This window comes from Tupaia chinensis, unplaced genomic scaffold (genome assembly GCF_000334495.1).
Source record: "Tupaia chinensis unplaced genomic scaffold, TupChi_1.0 Scaffold000624_1, whole genome shotgun sequence".
Lineage (NCBI taxonomy): Eukaryota > Metazoa > Chordata > Mammalia > Scandentia > Tupaiidae > Tupaia > Tupaia belangeri.
Window position 1 is genome coordinate 552,447 of NW_006160144.1, and position 26,997 is coordinate 579,443.

General features: G+C 34.6%; 1 protein-coding gene across 1 annotated transcript in view; it reads right to left on the minus strand.

The window, feature by feature from the left end:
• Positions 1–26,997, minus strand: part of LOC102485663 (EF-hand calcium-binding domain-containing protein 13-like) — a 109,130-nt gene that overhangs the window by 63,968 nt on the left and 18,165 nt on the right. The window contains exons 6-12 of the mRNA XM_027775989.1: positions 15,544–15,612; positions 14,554–14,697; positions 11,544–11,615; positions 10,749–10,892; positions 7,823–7,894; positions 3,099–3,242; positions 1,902–1,973 (exon numbers count right to left, since the gene is read on the minus strand). Of these exons, the coding sequence (XP_027631790.1) occupies positions 1,902–1,973; positions 3,099–3,242; positions 7,823–7,894; positions 10,749–10,892; positions 11,544–11,615; positions 14,554–14,697; positions 15,544–15,612 (717 nt within the window). The remainder of the gene's footprint in view (positions 1–1,901; positions 1,974–3,098; positions 3,243–7,822; positions 7,895–10,748; positions 10,893–11,543; positions 11,616–14,553; positions 14,698–15,543; positions 15,613–26,997) is intronic.

Here is a 26,997-nt window from a genome sequence, read left to right on the forward strand (position 1 = left end):
TACATATACATGCATGTGTATTATATATATATACATAATACATGTATATACATTTATATATATATACGTTATATATATATATAATGCAGGAAATTTAAAAAATTTTAAAAATCAAATATCAATAATAGGTCTTAAATTGTAAAAATAACCTCTACTACCATTCATTGAGCATTCAGTCTGAGCTTGCTAAGCACTATGCTTACTGCTTTACATGTATGATCCTATTAATCCTGTAAAAACTCTGTGAGGTTGGTATCAATATTTCCCTTATTTAACAGATAAAAAACTCAGAGAAGATACTATGTGAACAAATTCATAATTACAAACTTGAAGCCAAGTTTGAAGTCCAAGGTACTGATTTCATAAATGAAATGCTTAATTATTATATAAACCATTCTACAAGTCATTGCAGACATAGAAATTTGAGATTTCAGAATGATTACACAAAAATCTTGGAAAATGTCTATAGAGTCTGAGGCTGGAAATTCAACTAAAGTCATTGTAACTAACCATAAAAGTAATTCTCTTGCCCAAACTTGGATAAGTGGTTATGATTTGATGTAACTATTCTCAATCAATTTTTTCCATATAGTGGTTCACTTGCATGTACTAGTACATACTTACATGTACTAACACAAAAATACTCCCAAATAATGGAAGATTGGCATTAGTATATTAACATCACGAAAAATAATATTTATTTTTGAAAGGATCACATAAATTCTTTCAAGAAAAAAATGTAATATTATGAAGAACACTATCATATTATATACATTAATCCTCTAAGAGTTTAAATTTATGAACCACATATCTAGGAGACTCTTTTAGCCCCTAAATAGACTAAGTACAAGAACAATTTATTTTGCAGAACAATTTCATTTTGCAGCCACCTAATTAAAGGCTTTGAATTTAGTTCAGTTTCTATTTTGTAACGAATCTAGAAGAAATTAATCCATTTCAGTTCTTCTAAAAATATAGGCTACTCCAAGGAGACCTAAGGAATCCAAAATAGTTGTAAATTTACAAACCTAAGTCCAATTGACCTAAACTTCTAGCAGACCTGTAAGTTCCACAGACATGTCTTGAACTTGGAGAAGTTGGTTAATTAAATACTTTAACATCAGATTACCTACAGTGCTTCATGGTTAAGGTAGAGTAATGGGAAGAATACCATAAAAAAAACATGAATGCTTCAACATGTTTCTATATGTTCTCATATGTTTCAACAGTTAATGATAAATTTTCATTTTAATGAAAGGATAAGATAGGAAAAAAGGAGAGGGATGCACAGATGGCATAATGATTATGTTGCTAGACTTTCATGTAGTTGACCAAGGTTCAAGTCCCGGACCCAGCAGCTTAAAATTCATGCCAGGCATGTGTGTGTGTGTGTGTGTGTGTGTGTGTGTGTGTGTGTCCAAACTCCCAAGAGAAGAATGGAGGAGAACAGATTGTGACATGGCCATCCATGCTGGGGAAGTGATTTCTCACTTTCTATCTGTCTTTCCAGCAAGCTCATGTGCCCAATAGCCAAAATCTCTCAAAAATAAAAAAATAAAAAGAGAAGAGAATAATATCTTATTCCCAGAGGATTTCAATTAAATGGCAAAGACATTGCTAACTGATGGCAGCCATCTTGGATCACAAACATGGACACTAGGATGAATATCCAAATAATTTTGTATATTAACTTTTGTAAAGTGATTAACAAATATACTATAATTCCAGAAAATATAAGTAAAAAAGAGGTCAAGACCAGGATAGCCTATTGATTCTTTACCTAAAGGGTATTTGTCATATACATATAACTTGCTTTACAGTGTTAGATAATTTCACACATGGATATAATCAAAACTAAAGAATTTCAGTACAAGTGTTTGTTGATAAAAATTCTCACTCACCTGAACCTTTAGTAAAATATGGTGTTTGCCTCAGCCTACTCAGGAAATCTTTTAAGTCTACTTTCCCCTCATCTGAAAATGAAACAAAGAAATGAATAGCTTTTGACAAAAATACACAAAAGAATGGGGTCAGAAGATATGCATGTCTATTTAATCTCCAAAACTAAAGTTAGTCTCTGTTTCTCTAACTCTGATTCTATAGTTCACATCTCAGAATGACTAGGAAAAGGAATACGATTTTGATGACTCATATGTTTTTTTGTTGTAGAATCAACATGCATTTTATGGAACTTACATGTCCCTTAACCAACTGGGATCATTGTTTTGTATGTTTCCTCGCTGATGTTATATTCTCTTAATTTTCTAGCATTAAATGTCCTACTATGGGCTCACAGGTGGTATGGAGGTTAAGGCACTCAATCTCACATGGTAGACTGTGTGGTTCATATCCCAGATCCAGTCACTTAAAAATCACATAAGGCACATGTACACACATACCCAAAATCCCAAGAGGAGACTAGAGGAGGTGGGTTTGTGGTGTAGTCATACCCCTGAGAGGTAATTTTTCACTTTCTCTCTCTCTCTCTAGCAACTGTACACACCTTATAGCAAAAGAAAAAAAAAAGTCTTACTATAACTGCTGATATTTTCATGAAAGCCTAGTTAGGTACCATACTCTTAACTCAATTGTACTATCTAAAAAAGGCTATACCATTAACAAAGATATTTTAGTAAAGGAAATGTGTAATATTTGCTTTCTACTGTGAGATACTTGGTAGTTTGGGAAGAAAAAATACACTATAAGGCTTTGTATGTGTAAGTAAGTCACTAGCAGGATCTAAAAACACCAGTGTAGCCTTTTGAGGATTCTAGGGAAACCAAACTGATTGTGGGTATCACCACACTAAAGATCAGGCCTTTGTTTCTTTGGCTCAAGGCAGGCTCATGACCTCTGACCAGTAAGAACTTGTGATTCAAACCTCAAGAGGCAGAGAAATGGTAAAGAGAGAGCAAGATTATACTACCATAGGATACTAAATCAGAGCAAATTCTCACCCATCCCTAAAAGGAAAAATTTAGTGTTACTGAACTTTCATTTGATTCCTAATCACTCCATTCTGTGGGTTTATGAATTGTCTAAATACAAAATCTATATGTAATAAATGAAAGAAATACTATCAGAAAGGAAATACTTACTATCAACATAAATGGATCCAAGTACCTCCTGTAGTTCCTCCTCTGGAAGATAAATCCCTAGGCCTTTCAGTATAGATTTTACATCATCAATATCAATTTTCTCATTGCTGACTTTGTCTAAGGCCTTTGCAACTTCATTAACCTCTATCAGGAGGAAATACAATTAGATATAATCAAATTCTAAACAATAGACTATAATGTAAGAAACTAGTATAGATACTGGCATTTTTATATTTAAAGATACTAGAACAGTGAAATTCACCTTAAATATTTTCTTTATGTATGTGCATATTTAACTCTGATTTTATTTAAATATAAATAGAATACCTATGATAAGGCAAACTTATAGGAGGAATTAAACTTTGATATTTGTCCAATCTAACTCTGCTTCTCGTGCTTGCTTTCTTTGTCCAGTGTTCTCTATGCTGCTTCCCAGTTACTGCCACCTCAACCCACTTCTTTCTCATTCCTTTATTAAAACTTAACTCTTTTTAAGAAATCTTAAATAAGACCCCCAAATAAAGGGAAATTACACCAAAAACAGATAAGAGAAGTTATATCAAGGTAAAAGGCTTCAGCACAACAAAGGAAACAATAGACAACTTACAGAATGGGAGAAAATTTCTTCAAACTATACCTTAGACAAAGGATTAACAACCAGAATATATAACAAACTCGAGCAGCTCACCAACCCCAAAATTAATAGTCCAATGAAAAATGGGCAACAACCCGAACTCTCTGAGGAAGATTAATGAATGGCTAGGGACCAGCAGATGGCATAATAGCTACATATCTGGACTCTCATGTAGTCAACTGTGGTTCAAGTCCTAGACCTGATGGCTTAAACTCACACCAGGCGTGTGTGTATGCATGCCCAAGATCTCTAGAGGAGAATGGAGGAGAAGGGATTGCGGTGTGGCCATCCCCCCTAGGGGGTGATTTCTCGTTTTCTGTCTCTCTGTTTCTCTCTGTCTTTCTGGCAAGCACACACGCCCTATAACAAAATAAAAAAAAAAAAAAAAAAAAAAAAACCTACCGAAATGAAAAAATGAATGGCTAAAAAACTTATGAAAAAGTGTTCAACTTCTCTCACCATTAGGAAAATGCAAATCAAAACCATACTGATTGATCACCTAGTCCCATTCAGAATGACTATGGTAAAAAACAAACAAACAAACAAACAAAAAACTCCCGTTGTATCTCTCTGGCAAGCACATATACCCTATAACACATTTTTAAAAACAAACATTATACTGGATTCCCACTATACTTTGAATTATACTCAAATCCTCGACTTTTACTTTTATTAAAGTAAATAAAATAACCTGAATAATCTGGTCCATGCCTATCACTCCAATATTATTTTTTGCCAATGTCTCCATTTCTTACTAAACTTAAGCTACAGAGGTCTTTCAGTATCTTGAACATAAATTATTTCCTTGGTAAGCCCATAAAATTTTAGGGTATTAACTTCTTAAAAGTGAGTTAGAGCTTTTCAAAGTTATACTCAAGCTAAGGAGGGGAAAGAGAAAGAAGATGACCATCAAGAGATACCCAGCACAACTGTTCATGGAAAAGGACCAAAAAATAAACAAAATAAACAAAATAAACTGATGAAGAGCTATACTTCAAATAGAAGAATGAGGAGAGAATACTAGAATATAATAAAGAAGTAAAGCAAAACCTCTGAGGCAGAGACTGCTGATAGTGATGTAGAAGAGACAAAGTATTAGGCAGGCATTAACTGATGCCAAAAGGAGCTTCCCATAATGGGAAACATATAAGCAAAATATCCTGCGCACTATCCATTTCCACATCAGATGCCTAAAGTCCTGGACATAGGAAAGTCACAAAAATCACCACAGATCTCTAACCCAGTGTAAGAAGAAGATTCTCAGAATCCTTGTAGGGGCACTAATTTAAAAAACACACACACAAAATCCACCCCCTCAGCCCTCTAACTATACAGAACAGCACCATTTGGGGAGCAGACTCACAGTTAAAGTGCATCCTATCTTGGTGTTCAGTAGATCCTGCGCCTTCTCATCATTTAGGCCCCACTGTTGCCCCTTTAGGCCCACACGGAGGGCAGCAGAGTCAGGCCAGCAGCTGAGCCCAGTGAGCCAACAGTGACCCCAACACCTGAGTCCTCACAGAACTTTGTATTCTAAGGAACAAGCAGTGTGCTACATGAGGTAGATGACTCTAAGACCCAGAAAATCAATGCACATATACCTCAAAGACTGAGGTCTCTTGAGCCCTGCCCCCAAAGACTGAACCTCTAGACACACAAACCACCAAGACATTGAGAACTTTGAATAATCCCCCTCAGAGACTCGGAAATCTCTCACTATATAGAAAATCTAACTCAAAATATATTAAAGAGCTAAACATAAGACCTGAAACCTAAAAACAAGAACTTGCAAGAAGAAAATATAGGCAAAACGCAAGGACAACAGTTCAAGCAAAGATTTTTAAAAATAAGACATTAAAACCACAGGCAACAACAGCAAAACTATAGAAATGGGATTACATAAAACTAAAACCCTTCTGCACAACAAAGGGAATAGTCAACAAGCTGAAGAAACAACCTACAGAATAGAAAAAAAAAAAAGAAAAGTTATACACATGACAAGGGATTAATAACCAAAATATATAAAGAAGTCACTATCAAGAAAAATAAAACAAAAAAACACACAACCTGATTTTAAAACACATAATTAATCTAAACAGTTTTCTAAAGAAGACATACAAATGGGTAGTAAGCAAATAGAATATACAGCATCATTAATCATCAGGAAAATGCAAATCAAAACCTCACTGAGGTGAGGTATCACTTTACCCCAGTTAGAATGGCTATTATCTAGGGAAAGAGAAAGAAAAAAAAAGACTACCAAGTGCTAGCAAGGTTAAAAAAAGAAAAATGAAAACTCTCATGTATGGCTGGTAGGAATATAAACTAGTACAGTCATTATGAAAAACAGAAAAACAGAATAGCAATTTAACCAAAGACTAAAAACAGAACTACCATATGATTCAGTAATCCCACTACTGGGCATATATCCAAAAGGAAAGGAAATCAATACAGTAAAGAGGTAGCTGCACTTTCCATGTTTACTGTAGCACTATTCACAATTGCTAAGATATGGAATTAACCTAAGTGCCTAATAACAAGTGAATAAAGAAAATAGAGTATGTATACACAATGAAAAAAATTTTTGGCCATGAAAAAGAATGAAATCTTGTCATTTGAAGCAACATGAACAAATACAGGAGAAATAATGCCAAGTGAAATAAGCTGGGCATTCAAAAACATACACGCTATGTCCTAAGTCATTAGTGGGAGCTAAAAGTTTTCACTGTATGGAAGTGGAAAGTAAAATGGTCAATACCTGAGCTGGAGGTGATGAGGGAAGCAGTGTGGGGACAGGAAGAACTTGGTTAACAGATACAAAAGAACAAGTAGATAAGTGGAATGAGTTCAAGAATACCATAGCACAGGGTAGTAAATATAGTTGGAGACAATTCAATGTATATTCAAAATACCTAGCAGAGAGGATCTGAAATGTTCATAACACAAAGTAATAAAGTTTGAGATATTGCATATTTATTTCTTTTATCATTACACTATATATGTATATATTTTTAATTCTCATAAGTCTATATAATTATTATATATCAATTAAAATTATAATAAAAAAAGACAAAAAAGTTAAGATATTTTATTGAAGGCAGCTAGCACATATTGTCACAGGTGCCACAGTCAAAAAGACGACATCAAGCTAGATGTATCACTGATCCCAAAAAGTAAACATATTTACATTGAGATATTTATGCATTTTCTATACAACTAGAAAAAAAGAATGAGAAAGGCCTTTATTCACTTATGTGAACAAATATCCAAAGTATATTGTTAGATTTTGAAAATCAAGGATACAGAACAATGTATACATTTTGCTGCTACTTGTGTAATAAGTATGTGGAGGAAAAATATATATTTGCTTTAATGTTCATAAAAATCTCCAGGGACCAGCAGTTAGCATAATAGCTATGTTGCTGAACTCCCATGTAGCCGACCGTGGTTGGAATCCTGGACCCGGTGGCTTCAACTCACTCCGGGTGCGTGGGCGTGCGTGCTCAAGATCCCAAGAAGAAAATGGAGGAGAAGGGATTGCAGCATGGCCATCCCCTCTAGGGGGTGATTTCTCACTTTCTATCTCTCTGTCTCTCTCTGTCTTTCTGGTGAACACATGCGCCCTAAAGCAAAAACCTCTCAAAAAAAAAAAAAAAACAAAAAAAAACTCCAAACACTATCCACATAAGAAACTAAACAAAATGCTTTTTTACTGGGGGAAAGCGATAGGAAGCAAATGAATAGAAGAGCAGGTAGGAGGGAGATTTTCACTGTATACCTTTATATACTTTTTAATTTATGATTTATGTCAATGTTATTACCTAATCAAAAAGTTAAATGTATTAATTAAAAACATGTGCAAGATCATGCATTTTTGGCATCCTTTATAGATTTATTTTGACTATGAACTAATAAGTAATGTTAAAATCTAGACTTAGTGAACACAGGAAGTTCATCTTCATATGAACTCCTAAAGTACTATTTATTGGATTTTTTAGCATATTAGTTATATTTTTTATGTAACTGGTCCATCATTTCCGGAATCATAGTAAATATTTAAATGTGTATAAAATTTCCTAATCATGCTCACCTTTAAAATCTTGAAAACGCTTATTGTTCTTCAATGCTAAAAGGGCAGTCCTTAGAGAAACGTCTCCATTTTCTATAAAGAGAAAAATAATATATATTAATAGAACAAGGGGCCGGATGGTGGTGTGGTAGTAAAATGTGACACTCTATAAGGCTGACCCACATGGACAGGTTACCAGTTCACTTCTAAAGAGTTCTCCTCTGAGTACACCCATGATCTGGACTGGCTGAAGCTGAGGGTAGATTATAGGTCAAAAATCATGTCAGAGGTGCTATATCTGTCTCTGCTGTCTGTCCAAATCTTTGTGTGTCTCTCTTAGTCATGGAATAAACTAATAAACTTTTAAAAATATATAAATTAATAAAACCAAGAGACCAGCAGTTAGCGTAATGGCTATGTCACTGGACTCCCACGTAGTCGACCGCGGTTCGCGTCCCGGACCCAGTGGCTTAAACTCATGCCGGGCACATGTGTGTGCGTGCCCAAAATCCCGAGAGGAGAATGGAGGAGAAAAGATTGTGGTGTGACCATCCCCCCTGGGGGGTGATTTCTCGCTTTCTATCTTTCTGTCTCTGTCTGTCTGGCGAGCACATGTGCCCTATAGCGAAAAATCTCTCCAAAAAAAAAAAAAATTAAGAAAACCAAGACACACAAAGGACTTCTACAGTGAGCTAAATTGGTTTACTTACTTCCCTCTTAAAGTAGCTAATAATTTTCTACCCTATACACTTTTTTTTTGAGAGGTTTTCGCTATAGGGCACGTGTGCTCGCCAGACAGACAGACGGAGACATAGATACAGAAAGCGAGAAATCCCCCCCCAGAGGGGATGGTCACGCCACAATCCCTTCTTCTCCATTCTCCTCTCAGGATCTTGGGCACGCACGCACACGCGCCTGGCGTGTTTTAAGCCACCGGGTCCGGGATGCGAACCACGGTAGACTACATGGGAGTCCAGTGACATGGCCATTACGCTAACTGCTGGTTCCCTACCCTATACACTTTCATCCTAAATGCTACCTATCCAAATCCTATTCACATTAAAACTAGCTCATAAGTCTAGTTTTCAAGAAACCTTCCTTAGATCCTACGTTCCTTTCTAACTAATTCTCTATCCCTTTCTTTTCTTCACAATCTGATTTCTGGCAAGAATTCTTTTTAGAAATATTTATTAAATTTTACTTATTATTATTATTATATATATTTTTTTTAATTTGACCAGAGAGACAGAGAGAATAGGAAAGTGAGAAATCAAGCCTCCAGGTCTGGGACTTGAACTGTGGTCAACCATGTAGGTGTAAGGCTCCTCAACTACCACACCACCTGCTTGCCCCCCAAAATTATTTTATTTACTATATCTTCATTCACTACTCAAACTACTGCTATCTTGGTGTTCATCTCCATTGACATTGCTCTTACCATATTCACCAGTTAACTATTTATTGACAAACTAAGAAACACTTTTAAATTTTTGTCTTATATAACACCTTTTCCTTCAAACTTGTTCTTTCCTTTTTTTTTAAACTTTTTTTTTTCTTTTTTTTTTTTTTTTTTTGTTGATACAGCTTTCTCTTGGCTTCCCTCCTATCATTCTGGTTACTTTTAAATGTCCCATATAAATTACTCTTTCTCTACCAATCCTTAAATGTTAGTGTTCTTTCCTTGGCCCTCTTTTAGTTATAGCCTATGAACTTTTCCTGAATTATGCTGTAACTATGAACTATAGCTTGGAAGCTTGTAATTATAAAGCTTTTATTTCCAGCCTAGACTACTGTCTATTGAACATTTCAACTAGACGTCCACAATAAACCCAAGGTTGAACTCATCTCAATACACATTGTATTTTCATCTCATTAACAGTATCACCTAAATTATTAAACGTCTTTAGTCATTTATATCTTGCCCTGCAACTAGACCAGAAGTTTCCTAAATGTTCATATTTTACATTTTTTACTATATTGTATATTATATAACACCCAACATGTAACAACCACTCAAGATCAGGCCAGATACTAAACAACAACAATGGGTGTCATTCACACAGATGACAATATGCCCTTGCAGTTCTGCCATGCAGTGACTCTAGTCAACCTGATGAAGCACTGCCAAAAATCCATTTAATAATGTAAAAAAAGAAAATGCCTTTAGGAATTTATTTTAAATTAATAAAAATGTTCATATAATAACTGCCAAATTTGGAAACTATATATTCTTTTCACTGGAAGCTCTGAAGATTCAATCAACCTCATGTCATACATACAAGTCAGGTAGAAAGGAGAAATTCCTCCCCTAGTCTCTTCCTGTCTAATAGTAGTTTCACTTCAGCACAATCTACTCAGAAAATTATTTCACCTTCCTTTATGTACACAGTAAGTGCTCAAAATAAAAAAATGCCCTGATGGAATCAACACAAAATATTCCATGGGGCTATATAAAGTAAGACTTTTTTTTTTTTTTTAACAATCTTACTAATCTTGGGACCAGCAGATAGCATAGCAGTTGCGTCACTGGACTCCTACATGACTGACTGCTATTTGAGTCCCAGTCCAGTGGCTTCAAAATCATACCAGGTGCATGTGCATGCTTGTCCAAGATCCCAAAAATGGAGAAGGGACTGCAGTGTGGTCATCTCTGTTGGGGAGGGGGGTGATTTCTCAATTTCCCTCTCACTCTGTCTCTGTACCTCTCTCTCTCCAGGGAGCACATGCACCCTAGGGCAAAAAATTCTTTAAAAAAAATCTTACTAATCTTATTAAAAGATTTTCTATTAAGATAAATTTATTATCTCAGCAGAATTGTTGGTGTTTTTTACCATTCAGATAATAAAGAGAAAAATTGTTGAGTAATGTTAAATAGAAGATAGGGAAGAAGAATTGAAAAATTACTGCCATTTTATTAGGAAAATCAACTTATAATGATTATATATACCATCAACATCGAGTATTTTCTCTAACATCTGATGTTCTTCAGGCTTTAAAGAAACATTGAGGTCATCAAAAGCATTTTTCAAGTCATTAACTGGAATTCTGTCACAGTCCTTCAAGTTGATAGTATTGAAGGCAGTTTGTATATCTGAAAGCAAACAGAGATTCTGTAGGACACTTAACACTCTGGAAATAATGTTTTTACTTCCTTAGTAATGGACCAAGAGAAATAAAAGCATATATCCATACAACAATTTGTACGTGAATGTTCACACAGCTTTATTTGTAATAGGCAAAAACTGGAAACAAATATAAATATCACCAGGTAAATAGCTAAACTGGGTATATCTATAAAATGTAATACTTTTCAGCAATAAAAATAATAAGCTACCATGCAACGACATGCATGAATCTCAAAATAATTATGCTAAGTGAAAAAAGCAGGGTGTTGGGAGAGTACATCCACTTATATAAAATTCCAAGAAATGCAAACACAAATCTATAGTGAGAGAAAGCAGATTAGCGAATGTGTGGAGATATAAAGTAGAATAGAGAATGGCAGGAGAGATTACAAAAGGCCAAGAAAAAGTTTTAGGAGTAAAGGATATGTTTATCATTTTGGTCATGATGATGGTTTTACAGGTATGTGCATATTTCAAAACTTAGTATTCTTTAAATATAAAAAATACAAAAAAACTTTTCTATAAATGAGTTAAATCTCATAATGTTGTTTATAATATAATAACAAGAAGCAATAAAAATTATGACAAGTATATAAAATGGAATGTGAATGACCCACCTTCAAATACAGGAGCTGGCTTGCTTCTGTTCAAATTCTCTAAAATTTGTTTGAGACTTACTTCACTATTTTCTGAAAAGTAAAGTAAAAAGAAAGGGTCAATACTAATAATCATTAAATAACTATAACAAAGGGTGGGAGTGGGCAAATTTGGTAATTTCTGAAAATTAGCTTGATAAAATAATTTTTGAGAGGTTTTTGCTATAGGGCACGTGCGCTCGCCAGACAGACAGAGAAAGACAGAGAGATAGAAAGTGAGAAATCACCCCCCAGGGGGGATGGTCACGCCACAATCCCTTCTCCTCCATTCTCCTCTCGGGATCTTGGGCACGCACGCACACGTGCCCGGCGTGAGTTTTAAGCCACCAGGTCCGGGACACAAACCGCGGTCGACTATGTGGGAGTCCAGCAACACAGCCATTACACTAACTGCTGGTCCCCAAAAAATTAATTTTAAATAGTTGTATCCATAATCTGTTCCCTTGAAACAAGAAAGATATTCTAAGATAATTTACTAGGCTTAAGTAATTAAATGTATTTATTTATATACATATATATGTATGTGTGTGTATGTGTATATATATATACACACACATATATATGTGTGTATGTGTGTGTGTGTGTATATATAATGCTAGATAAACAGCAGGGAGTGCCCCTTAAAACAACAGAGAGCACCTCTTGAAAATATTTCCAGGTCTGGCCCTGTGGCCTGCTGGTTGAGGGAACTGGGTCCCATATGGCTGACCATGTGGTACAAACCCCAGCCCAGGCAGCTTGAAAAACATATTGGGTATATGTGTGTGCACGCCCCAAATCCTGACAGGTTGCAGAAATAGTGGATAAGGGACTGCTGCATGACCATGCCCTATTGGGGTGGATGCTTACTCCCTTTCCTTCTCTGTCTCTCTCTCTCTGATAAGTGCATATCCCTTCTGGCAAGCTAATATATACTATATTAAATGGAATATATGAAAAGGTGTGTATATATATATATAAAAAAAAAATAATATATTATATATGACACATTAATAGATATATATTAATATAACATATTAATAGATGATATAATACATTAATATGTAATATATTATCTATACTAATATATTTATATATGTGTATATTATATATGTGTGTATATATGTATGTAACACACACTAACATACATACATATGTATGTATGTATGTATGTATGTATGTATTTCCAGGAGAAAAAAGAAAATATTTATTTATTTATTTATTTATTTATTTATTTATTTATTTATTTATTTTAATCCCCTCCCTGAGAAAAAAATATGGATTTTAATTATCTCTAAATATACGTATGTTCTCATTGTATTTCTAAGACCCGGTTTGTATCTCACCTGTAAGAATGGATTTCAATGGGACCAGCAGGTGGCATAATGGCTATGTCGCTGGACTCCCATGTAGTCGACCACGGTTCGAGCCCTGAACCCAGTGGCTTAGACTCACGCCAGGCGTATGTGTGTGTGTGCCCATTCTCCAAGGAGAATGGAGGAGGAAGGACTGTGGCATGGCCATCCCCACAAATGGATGATTTCTAGCTTTCTGTCTCTGTCTCTGTCTTTCTGGTGAATGCACACACCCTATAGCAAAAACCTCTCCAAAAAAAAGGATGGCTTTCATCAAAAAGACAAAAGATAATAAGTGTTAGCAAGGATGCAGTGAAAATGGAAGTCCTATACACTAATGGTGGAAACATCAATTAGTACAGTCAGGAAGGACAATGGCATGGAGGTTCCTCAAAAAAATAAATAAAAAGAGAACTATCGTATGATCCAGCAATTCTGTTCCAGAGTATATATACAAAGGAAATCGGTGTATCAAAGAAATATCTTGGAAGATGTTGATTAAAAGGAATAAAGTTTCAGTTATATGAAACAAATTCTGGAGTACTATTGTACAATAGGTGACTATGGTTAATAATAATGTATATTTGAGACCAGCAGATGGCGAAGTAGTTACATTGCTGGACTTCCACATTGCAGACATATTTTTTTTAAATCTTGCTTTTGAGGCATCACATCAGTTTTGATAAAAAGTAAAGACAATTTTAGAATTGAAGTCATTTTAAAATAAAAAAGTACTTACTTATTTATTTATTATTAATTTGACCAGAGAAAGACAGAAAGAGAATTAGAGTGAGAAAGCAAGCTGCCTGGTCCAAGATTGAATCACGGTAAGCCATGTGGGAATCTAGCGTTTGTAACCACCACATCACCTGCCAGATCCGTTGCTGGCATATTTTTATTCCTGTAAATATATATATTAGTTTGCCAGAGGCATGTGCACTTGTCAGACTGAATCCTGAATGTGGCTTGAAAATCTCACCAGGCACGTGTGCATGACGTCCAGAAGGAGAATGGAGGAAAAGGGATTACAGACCATCTCCTGGGCGGGGAGGGGCAGGGGGTGATTTCTCACATTCCCTGTCTCTGTCTCTCTCTCTCTGGCGAGCACACATGCCCTACAGTAAAAAGCTCTAATAATAATGTATACTTAAAAACTGTTAAAAGAAAAATATTAAAATTGTAAATGTTATCATAAAAAATTATAGGGACATGAAATGAATATGATATGTTGGACCCAGCAGCCTGAAAAACACACTGGGCATATGTGCATGTGTGCCCAAAATCCTGAGAGGAGAGTGATGAGAACTGTGAGACAACTTGAGAGCACATATAACATTGTAAGTTTGTAAGAGGAGAAGGGATTGCAGTATGGCCATTCCCACTGGCGGGTGATTTCTCACTTTTTCTCTCTCACTGGTGAGCACACATGCCCTATGGCAAAAAATCTAAAGAAAAAAGAAAGAGAAAACAAATCACATTGTACATCATGTATACACAAGCTTTCATTTGCCAATTAAAAAATAAACATATTCACTGATCAAAAAAATTAAAAGTATATATAACAGATATCCCAATTACATAGTAAAAGTAAGACTTCATTAAGCTCAATATAGATTGCTCTCTCAAAAAGGATTCACCATCAACAGATGCTTGTCTCAGGATCTCCTGGAATGTCTTGTCACTTAATGGAATTCCAGCACTCAAGAGTTTGGAATTCAATTCACTTGTAGGCATCTTATCATTTCTGATATTATCAAGAGTTGTAATCTCTTTAAATAAATCTGTAAATTAAAGAGGAATAAAGAACAGATTATGAAACTGGAGCAAAGCTCTTTTAAATACTTAACATGGCATGCAGAGAGGTAGGTATATCATAGAAGGAATTCTGAGTTAAGCCCTTTTAAAAATACCAATGCTTTGTTTTTCATAAGTCAGTTAAACAGTAAACAAAATTTAGTATACTCCTAAACAGATGAAAGATGATTTTTTGTAAAATTCCACTTTTATTCATTATTGCCCCTCAAAGGTGTTTCTACTTGATCCTCAGTCTTTTACATACTTCAAAGCTTTTCAAGAGTAGTAAGGTGATAGCTCTCAGTCTGAAGTCAAGTAGCATAAATAGCATCCAAATTAGAAAAAGGAAAACTGAAAAGTAAAAATCTGCTGTAGAATGAAAAACACTTAGTCACTTTCCTAACATTAGAGAGCCTTTCTCTCTACCAGTCTACCTCTAATTTTAGGTGTACTAGATCTTTTTTTGTACTTTCTTTAACATATTTCACTATAGGTGAAGATAATAAGCAGGTGGATATTAGTAAAGGCAAGAAAAAATTATATTACAGTAATAGGGGAGGAGTGTTTGTACTTTTACAATGAAGCATATATTGAAACAAATTATTTGATTTAGGGAAGTATATTATAGGTAGGCAATTCTAAATCAAAGGTATATACTCAAAGCATAGATTGAAGATAGTAATGAATAAGAAAGCAGATTACAACATTTAAAAAAATGAAAATTTAAGAAAAGTATTGAAAATACAGGAAGTGACTATAATTTTTTAAAGGTAAAATACTATAGAATGACCTTAGAAACCTGTTTTTAATTGCTATTCTTTTACTGTGCTTACTGTTCAGTGGTGTTGATGGTTTAGATGAATTAGTGAAAACATCGATTTCATTTAAGATCATTTTTCTTTCTGCAAATGAAGAAATAAAGTAAGGTTTAAACTAATTAAGGCAGGAATCTGGTATTGTTTTAATATTCTTTTATTCAGGTTTCAAGTTTCTTTGATCATAATTCATAGTAAGAAATACATTTAGATTGGGAGCATATATAAACAGAAACAGAATTTATAGGACAGTACTTAACAATGTTATATGTGCTCTCAAGTTATCTCACAGTTCTCATCACTTCCTTTGTCTTATCCTGCTAGATATTTGAGCTAACTACCACTGGCCTGGTTCAAATGTTATCTGTCCTAGAAGCTTATTTATTTAAAGAGTCACTATTAGAGCCATGACATTGTACTTCTTGAAGCGGCAGGGCAATTTGACTCACCTTTCTCTTCCCTTCTGTTCTAAGTAGTTAGCTGATCCTTAAGTATTTCCTAACTCCTAGGATTTTGGCAGATTAAAAGTGTCTATAGGGACCAGCAGTTAGCATAATGGCTATGTCGCTGGACTCCCACGTAGTCGACCACGGTTCAAGTCCCGGACCAAGTGGCTTAAACTCACACCGGGCACGTGTGCGTGCGTGTCCAAGATCCCGAGAGGAGAATGGAGGAGAAAGGACTGCAGCGTGACCATCTCCCCTGGAGGATGATTTCTCGCTTTCTGTCTCTCTGTCTCTCTGTGTCTGTCTGGCAAGCGCACGCGCCCTATAGCAAAAACTTCTCCAAAAAGAAAAGTGTCTATACAGAAACTTTTGCAAAAGCCTAAAACCATTGAGGAAAATATCAAATTCCTAAAGAGAGAGATTTTGACAACAAAGAGGAAGGATTTCTCTTGAGACAGAGGGAGAGGGGAGATACTCGAAGTCTCATGGGAAAGAATGAGAATTATTCTGTGAGCACATCCCTTCCCCAACTCCTGTTACAAGGACACAGAACACCAAGATACAGGACTATCAGTACCTTTATCAACTAAGTATCAGTAGTAACAAAATGGAAGGAAGTTTAAAAGCCCTTCCTCTATTTCCCATATTCCTCTCTCTCACATTATGGTGGTGGGATCCTGGAATAGGAGGTGGAGAACACCTAATATTGAACTAGTCAGCCTTCAGGGTAGGACAATTTTGCTTTTTCCTTTTGTTTTTCACTTGGAATTTCTGGCTTACTTATAATCATTTAACATCTTTGTGGGTTACAGTATAGTTTTTCAAAGCATGCATACAGTGTGCAATAATCAAACTAATATACAGATTCATCTCATTTGACATTTAACATTACGTTATATTGTGATCATGTTAATAGTTCTACTAGTTTTCTTTGTTTTATTTTGCTTTGCTTTGGGAAATTCATATTGAATTTTCAATTATATTTTTTACTGTGCTGTAGTATACCACTCCATAGCCATTCCACTTGTTTAGATGCATTCATTATCTACTAATCATTTTCTTATGATTCCTCCTTCTCCTTGTGCAGCTTCTGGTATCTAACACTACTCTTTTTATTTCTATACCACTGAATCCTTCAGCTTCTATCACAGAGTACAGAACTTGGTATATATTAAGCAGGGACATAAAGTATTTGTTTTTCATAGCCTGGTTTGTTTCACTGAGAATTGTATCTTCTAGGTTCATTCAATTTCTGTCTAATTACAACATATCATAATTCTTTGTGGATGAATAATATTTCACTGTGCATATGCGCCATTTTTTCTTAATCCATTCATCAGTTAGTGGGTACTTGGGTTCATTCGTGTCTTAGCTATTGTGAATAATGCTCTGAGTGATTTCCTGTCTTTCGGTAAATACCCAAGAATAGAATTAATGGGTCAGAGAATAGTTCTATTTTCAGATTTTTGAGGAACCTCCATACTGTTTTCCACAAAAGCTGTACTGATTTACATTCCCAACACAGTGCACAAGGATGTCCATCTCACTGAATCCTCACCAGCACTTACTAGTCTTTGTTTTGTTTTGAGAACTATTCTGACTGGGGTTAAGTGATGCTTTGTTGTGGCTTTGATTTGTATTTCCTTTCTGATAAGACATATTGAACATTTTTTCTTATGCATTTTAGACATTTGCATGTCTTCTTTTGAGAGTTGTCTGTTCATACCAGTTTCCCATTTTTAAATTGGATTACTAACTTTTTGTTGGGTGAGCAGTTTGAATTTTTTACGTATTCTGGTTATCAATTCCTTATCTGAAGTATAGTTTTCAAATATATTCTCACACTCTTTGTGTTGTCTCTTCATTCTATTTTTTTGTTTCCTTTGCTGTGCAGACACTTTTTACCTTGATGTAATTTTATTTGTCTATTTTTTATGTTGTTGCCTACTCTCTTGAATATGATGGGATGAAAAACTGGAGGAAAAAGATTATGGCTTGATCAAACCCTGTGGAAGGTGCTCATCTCTCTCTCTTTCCTGCTCTCTCTCTTTCATGCACATGTGTGCACTCTATCATGAATAAAGGAACAAACTGATAACTACGGAGAGAAATAAAAAATATACTATTATACCTGAAGATCTTAACATGCTTTCATAATTAACAGGGCAAATAGACAAATTAGAACATAGAAAATTTACAAACGTCATCACTAAACTTGACCAAATGAAAAAATACAAAGGATTGTACTCAATAATTGTAGAATATCTTTTTGAACATGCATAAAACTTTTTTTAAAAAATTAAAGATGTTGTGGTTCATAAAGCAAATCTAAATACATTTCAAATTATTGAAATAATATAAAACACATTATTTTACTGCAATATAATTAATTCAGAAAATAACAAAAAATAGTCCCAAATTTTGAAATGAAGAAACATAATTCCTGAATTGCCTATGGTTCAAGAAAGGAATCATTATAAAAGTGAAAAATATTTTTAAATACTCAATGAATAAAATACAAATAGCAATACCTGAGGGATGTAGCTAAAAAAAGCAATAGAGGAAAATATATGTTTATATGCTTACAGTAGAAAAGGGGGAAAAGACTAAGATTTAAGGAGAAAAAGCATTATTTCTCAATGAGTTATAAAAAGAGCAAGAAAATAAGTCTAAAAATTGTACAGGAAAATGATAAAGATAAAAACATAAATCAAGGAAATAGTAAAGATGTAATACAGAGGATTAAAAAACAAACTCAAGGAACCAGCAGTTGGAGTAATGGCTATGTCACTGGACTCCCATGTAGTCGAGCGTGGTTCAAATCCTGGGCCCCGTGACTTAAATTCACACTGGGTGTATGTGCATACGTGCCCAAGATCCCAAGAGGAGAATGGAGGAAAAGGGATTGTGGCGTGACCATCCCCCCGAGGGGGGGATTTCTCGCTTTCTGTCTCTCTTTCTGGCAAACACACGCGCTCTATAGCAAAAAAAATAATCTCTCCTCCCCCCCTCCAAAAAAGAATCACCAACTGGGGGGGAAGCAGCAGATGGCATGGTAGTTAAGGTGCTGGACACTCCCACATGGCCGACCACAGTTCAAGTCCCAGACCTGGTGGCTTGTTTTCTCATTTTCCTTCTCTCTCTGTGTGTCTCTCTCTCTGGTCAAATTAAAATAAATGAGTGAGCAAAAAAAATAATCTCTCCTCCCCCCCTCCAAAAAAGAATCACCAACTGGGGGGGAAGCAGCAGATGGCATGGTAGTTAAGGTGCTGGACACTCCCACATGGCCGACCACAGTTCAAGTCCCAGACCTGGTGGCTTGTTTTCTCATTTTCCTTCTCTCTCTGTGTGTCTCTCTCTCTGGTCAAATTAAAATAAATGAGTGAAAAAAAAAAAACCCTCAAGAGTTAGTTATGTTATTAAAATTACAAACCACAAGCATAAATTATATATTTTTATCTTTATTTATTTATTATTTATTTTAATTTGACCAGAGAGGGACAGAGTGAGAGAGTGCACTGGAGAGAGAAGGAAAGTAAAAAAGCAAGGTCCAGACCTCGAACAGTGGTTGACCATGTGGGAGTCCAGTGCTTTAACCTCCATGCCACTTGCCAGCCCCACACATAAATTATATTAAAAATATAATAAAGCCAGAAATGGCATGGAGAGTAAGGTATCTGGATCTCTCACTGCTGACTGTGTGGTTCAAGTTCTGAACCCAGAAGCTTAAAAAACATGCCAGGTATGTGTGTGCATACCCAATGTCCCAAAAGAAGAAATGGAGGAGAAGGGATTGTGATGTGACCATCTATCATGGGGGATGCTTTCTCATTCTTCTCTCTCTCTGGATAAGTCCAGGTGCCTTCTAGCAAATTTTTAAAAGAATAAAAAGAGGCAAAATTTAATGAGATGAGGGCATTATTGTAGATAAAGAAAACATAAAAATGCTAAGAACTTATTATTGAAAACTGTATAGCATTATAGGAATAATTTTTTGTAGGAATAAAATTTTCATATGACAAAGCCTAACTTCTAGGGAAAAAGAAAAAAACTTACCAATACTCACTCTAGGGCAACAGAAAATGTAAATAATCCTATGATGTGAAAGCACTTTTAGCTAACAGTATTCTGGTCCTAGACTTAGTGCAGAGAGATTAAAGAAAAATAAATACGTGAATTTGTAAATTATAAAACTATATAAAACATAATATAACCATGAAATGAAAAACACAGCACTATAAAGATATAAGTTCAGGCTGGCCCTTTGTCCTAGTGGTTAAGAGAATCAGATCCCACATGGCCAACTGTCATTCAAATTAGGAACCTGGAAGAATGAAAAACACACTGGGCACATGTACAAAAGTATGTCTACAATTCCAACAGCATGGAGAAATAGAAGAGAGGGGATTGCAGCATGACCACGTATCATTGGGAGATCTCTCTCTCTCTCTCTTGCAAGTGTAGCACCCTCTGTCAAAAAAAAATAGGGGATCAGGAACCAGCAGTTAGCATGATGGCTATGTCGCTGGACTCCCACGTAGTCGACCACGGTTCGCGTCCCGGCCCGGTGGCTTAAAACTCACGCCGGGCACGTGTGCGTGCGTGCCCAAGATCCCGAGAGGAGAATGGAGGAGAAGGGATTGCGGCATGACCATCCCCCCTGGGGGGTGATTTCTCGCTTTCTGTCTCTATGTCTCTATCTGTCTTGCGCCCTATAGCGAAAACCTCTCCAAAAAAAAATAGGGGATGAGGTCTCCCCAACAAAACTAAAAATACCAAAGGATTTTCACAAGCTGCTTCTGAAATTTATATGGAAATTAAAGGGTCCAAGAATAGCTGAGACATCCTTGAATAACAACAACGATGCATAAGGGAGCCTGACTTGACCTACCATATATGAATTGGCTAAAATCACGAAAAATGTTCAATATTATTAGTAATAAAAGAAATGTAAATAAAAAAAACAAAATTAGATCTTTACCTTACCACTTGGTTTATTTCAAGTGAAAATGAAAACACAATGAAATAAAACCAATAACTATAGGCTATAGAAAAAAAAATTGAACTAAGAAGAAAGTTTATAGCAGTAAGTGCCTACATAAATGAATCAATTTCAAATAAGTAACCTAGTGATCCTTGCCAAGCTACTAGAAAAGCAAAAATAATCTAAACTCATAGTTAGAAAAAGAAAGAAATAATAAAGACCAGAGCAGAAATAAGCAAAATTTAGAACAAAAATAAAATACAAAAGATCAACAAAACAAAATATGGTTACTGAAAAGAATAAAATTATCAGACCATTGGTGAAACTAAAAAAAAAAAATCCAAATAAATAAAATAAGAAACATAAAAGGAGACATTACACCTGATAGCACAGAAATGCAAATGATCAAGAGACTATTAGGAACAACTACACATCAACAAATTAGGAAACCTTTATGAAATAAATAAAATCCTGGACATACAGATTGAACCAGGAAGAAACAGAAAACATGAATAGATAAATAGCAAGTAATAAAAAGTCTCTCAATAAAGAAAAGATCAGGACCAGACAGTTTCACCACTGAATTCTACAAAACCTTTAAAGAAAATAAACACCAATCTTCTTGAACTATTTTTTAAAAATTGAAATAAAAGGAACCTTCCCAAACTCATTCTATGAAGCCAACATTACCGAGACCAAAAAAAAAAAAAAAACCACCAAAAGAATACTACAGAACAATATACCTGATGAACATAGATGCAAAAATCTTCAACAAAATACTTGCAAACTGAATTCAACAACACATCAAAAAGATTACACATCAGGATCAAGAGGGTTCCAGGGTTTCAAAGGTGGTTCAACATGTTACACAAATCAATAAACTTGATAGAGCACATAAAGAGAGTGAAGAAAAACCATATGAACATCTTAATAGATGAAAAAAATAAACAAAATTCAAAATTCCTTCTTAATAAAAAAAAATCAATACAGTAGAGGCCATATATGACAAACCTTCAGCTAACGCAATATCAAATAGGGAAAAGTTGAAAGCTTTTTCCCTAAGAACTGGAACAAGACAAGGATTTCTGTTTTCACTACTCTTATCCAACACAATATTACAAAGTCCTAACCAGAGTAATTAGGCACAAGAAAGAGATAAAACAAAACAAAACAAAAACACCCAAATTAGAAAGGAAGAAGTCAAGTTGTCCCTAATGGCAAATGACATGACCTTATACATAGAAAAATGTAAATAAATAAATAAATAAATAAATAAATTCAGTAAAGTTTCAAGATACAAAATCAATATACAAAATTAAGTAGCATTTTTATACACCAATAATAAAATCACTAAAAAATAAATTTAAAAAGCAATCCCACTAATAAGAGCTACATAGAAATTAAAATAACTATGAATAAATTTAACCAAGGAACAGAAGATCTCTAAAATAAAAACTACAAAACGCTAATGAAAGAAACTGAAGACACAAAAAAAGGAAAGAAATTTCATGTTTATATTGATCAAAATAATTGACGTTAAAATGTCCACATTGCCAAAAGTGATCTGCATGTTTAATGTAATGCCTATCAAAACACTAATGACTTTCTTTGAAGAAATAGAAAAAAACGAAATCATAAAATTTGTATGAACTCACAAAAGACTCCTAATAATCAAAGCAATCCTGTGGAAAAAGAGTAAAACTGGAGGCACTACACTACTAGATTTCAAGATATACTACAAAGCAATAGCAACCTGAACAGCATTATACTAGCAAAAACAGAACAAAAGAAACACACAGACCAATGGGACAGAATGGATAACCCAAATATAAATCCACATTTTATATATAGCCAGAATGATTTTAATCAATGGTGACAAGAGCATTCAGTGGGAAAAAAGAATCTTTTCAATAAATGATACAGGCAAAACTGGATATTTATAGACAGAAAATGAAACTAGACCCTAATCTTTCACTATGTATAAAAATCAACTCAAAATGGATTAAAGATTTAACTAAAAGACCCAAAACAATGAAAGTGCTAGAAAAAAAAACAGGGGAAAAGCTTCATGATGTTGGTCTGGGCAAAACTTTTAAAAATAAAACCTCAAAAGCAAAGGAAACAAAAGAAAAAAGGTGGGGAGGTTTTGTGGTTAGCCCCAGACCTGGCAGCTGACTTTCTCACTTTCTCTCTCTCTCTCTTTTTCCCTCTCTGTCTCTCTCTGTTTCTCTCTCTGTCTCTGTCTCTGTCTCTCTCTCTGTGTGTGTGTGTGTGTGTGTGTGTGTGTGTGTGTCCTCTCTGGCCAAATTAAAATAAGTAAATAAATAAAGTTTAAAAAGAAGAATAATTTTATTTTATTTATTATTATTATTTTTAATTTGACCAGAGAGAGAGAGAGGAAAAGTGAGAAAGCAAGCTGCCAGGTCTGAAATGCTAACTGCAGTTGGCAATGTGGGAGTCCAGTACCTTAACCACCATACCACCTGCCAGCCCCAATAGAATAATTTTTAAAAAAATAAAAAGAAATAAAGAAAACAAAAGACAAACTTGGTTATATCAACCTGAAATTCCACACAACAAAAGAAACAATGAACAGAGTGAAGAGATAATGTACAGAATGGTAAAAAAAATAATTCCAGATAATTAATTATTAATTCAACAAGCAAGTAATATTTAGGATATACAAAGAAATTAAACAGATAAATATCAAAAATAATTGTTGATTATTTATTCAATGAGCAATGAATATTTAGGACATAAAAGAAACTGAAATAGCTCAACTTCAAAATAAAATAACAATTCAATTTAAAAATGGGTAGATGATCTGAATAGGTATTTCTAAACAGAAAATATACAAATGGCCAATAAATATGAGAAAAAATGTTCAGAATCACTAGTCATCAAGGAAATGCAAACCAAAACCACCATAAGATATCATCTCAGCCCAGTTAGAATGGCTATCATCCAAAAGACAAAAAAAAAAAAAAAAGGGATACAAAGGAAAAAACTCTTTCACACTATTGATGAGAATACAAATTGCTGCAGCCATATGGAAAACAGGAAGAAGGTTGTCCAAAAAACTAGAAGTAGAACTGCCATACGAACCAGCAATTTCACTATTAGACATATATCCAAAAGAAAAAAAATCAGCATGTTATAAAGATATCTGCACTCCAGTGTTTACTGCAGTACTATTCACAGTAACTACAATAAGGAATCAAAGAGAGCCTATCAACAGATGAATGGATAAAGAAAACATGATAGACACACACACACACACACACACATAATGAAACACAATTCAACCATTTTTAAAAAAATCAATCCTGTCATTTGAGGTAGTATGGGTGAGCCTGGAGGACATTATGAGAGGTGAAATACGTGAGGCATAGAAAATAAAATAACAAATGTTCTCACTCATATGTAGTAACTACAAAAGATGACCTCAAGGAAGCATATCTGTTTGAGTCTTTGACCTCATGGAAATAGAAAGAATAATGACTACAGGATGATGGGATGGGGGGGAGGGAGTGAAAGAGAGAGAGATTAAAGGATACAAAATTACAGGTACATAAGAACAAGGTCTACTGTTATTTAGCACAGTAGGGTAACTATAGTTAATAATTAATTGCATATCTCAGATAAGCTAAAAGAGAGATTTATTGATATTTATTTATTTTTGCCAGAGAATATATGCACTTACTAGACAGAGACAGGAAGAGAGAAAGAGAGAAAGTGAGAAAACACCTCCCACCACCCCCATAGAGAATGATCATGCCACAATCCTTTTTCCTCCATTTCTACCTCCTTTCAGGATTTTGGGCATTCACACACATGCACTCAACATGGTCCTCAAGCCTTTCAGTCTAGGACTCAGACTAAGCAGTCAACCATGTGAGATCCAGCCACCCTAACCACCATGCAATGGTCTGGCCCTGAAAGAGAGCATTTTGAATGTTCTCACCACAAAGTAATGACAAATGTTTGAGATGAAGGATATGCTAATTATTGTGATTTGGACATTATGCATGTGATGAAAACACACACTGTACTCCATAAATATACGTAACTATTATGTCAACTTAAAAATAAAAATGAAAAAAAAAGTCAAATAAGGAACTAAATATTTTTGTGGTTTATTCATGCAATGGAACAATTATACAGCAGTACAAATGAATAAATCACAGCAATACTGTGTCTGTTTGGATAAATCTCACAATGCTAAGCTAAAAGCAAACTAAGAAAAATATATACAATATTATTTCATTTATATTATATCCCAAAACAGTAAGGTTACATTATCACGTAAAGCAAGAGAATTATTATTCCTAATGCCAGAATAATGATTACTGTGATAAATGTCTTCAGATTAGTCAGTTGACAACCATTTTATAAGCCAGTAAAAACTCTACAAAATAACACCAAGAAAGCTTTAAATATTAATATAACCAGGGCCAGTTCATGGTGCATTGGCTAAACAGCTGACTCCCACATGGCCAACTGCATGGTTCATGTTCTAAACCTGATGACTTGAAAAATACACCAGGTATATGTGTATGCATGCCCAAATATCCCAAAAGGGATAAATGGAGGAAAAAGGATTGCAGCACAACCATTTCCCATGGGAAGTGCATTCTCATACTCTCTCCACCCCCACCCCTCCAGTGAGTACACATGCCCTCTGGAAAAAATTTTTTTAAAAATATATGTAATCTTTGCAAACATCAAATAACCACAACAAAGGTACTTCTCTCAGAGACCAATAAAATGTAGAAATAGGCATTCTATACCAATAAGATATTTTATTTGCTGATATTAGACATAAGAACATAGAAGTTAACTTCTGGGAGGGTGACACAAATCTACCTATCACCTCTTCCATATGCTTAATTACATTTTCTCCACTTCCCTTCTGGAACATAGACCATAAAAAAAGTTCATTGAAATGATCACATAACCTCTCTCATTCATGATTTTTAAAAAACTATTTGGGCGAACAGCAGGTGGTGTAGTGGTTAAGGTGCTGGACACTCCCACATAGTTGGACCAGTCAAGTCCCAGACCTGGCAGCTTGCTTTCTCACTTTCTCTCTTGCTGTGTGTGTGTGTGCATGTGTTTCTCTCTCTGGTCAAATTAAAATAAAATAAATTAATAAATAGAATTAAATAATTCTTTTTAAAAAAAGAGTAGGGTTTTAAAAATCTATTTGTTGTTAAAATAAAAAAGCATTATAATTTTTAAAATGCAATTTACCTATAATCTCTAAAACACATTTCAGTTTATCACAATTTTTTATATTTAAAGGTTACATAGATGTCTTTCAAGCACATGATCATAATTTAAATAACTGTCAAGCATCTAAGTTCTCAAATTTTCATGTTTCCATGAGTATCTTCATAACTATGTATCTTTATACCTTTTTGAAGTATTATTTTTAGATAAATTCCTGAATTAAAGGATTCAGTAGTTTACAGATCATTGTTCATAGCCAAAAATGTTTTATATATAGAATGATAGTAATCTTAGAAAATAATCACACACTATATTCTTTATTCTGTTTTTAATATTAACTGAAAAGTATGTATTAGATGGTAAAATGTTTACTCATGCTTTAGAAAGTACTAAGCCAGGGTCAGCCTGCAGCACAATGGTTAAGCACAACCCATCAGGAGTTAGATCCCACATGGCTAACTGCAGATCAAATTTTGGCCCAGCAGACTGAAAGATGGAGTGGGGGGGGGATGCCAAGTACATGTGTGTGCATAACCAAAATCCTAATGGGATGAAGAAGTGGAGGGAAAAGTATTACTGTGACCATACCTCATTGGGTGGTATGTGCATGTGCTCTCATGCACATGTGCTCTCTCCCCCTACCCCCATGCTCATGCTATCTGGCAATTATAGAAAACAAAAGGATATAAAATACTTAGAATGTGCTAAGCCAGATAACTATATATTAGAAAGAAAAAAATCCCATTTCCATATTGAAAAAATATAATACATCTGGTTTTTTTTTTTTCAAAATAAAAGACATGCAAATAG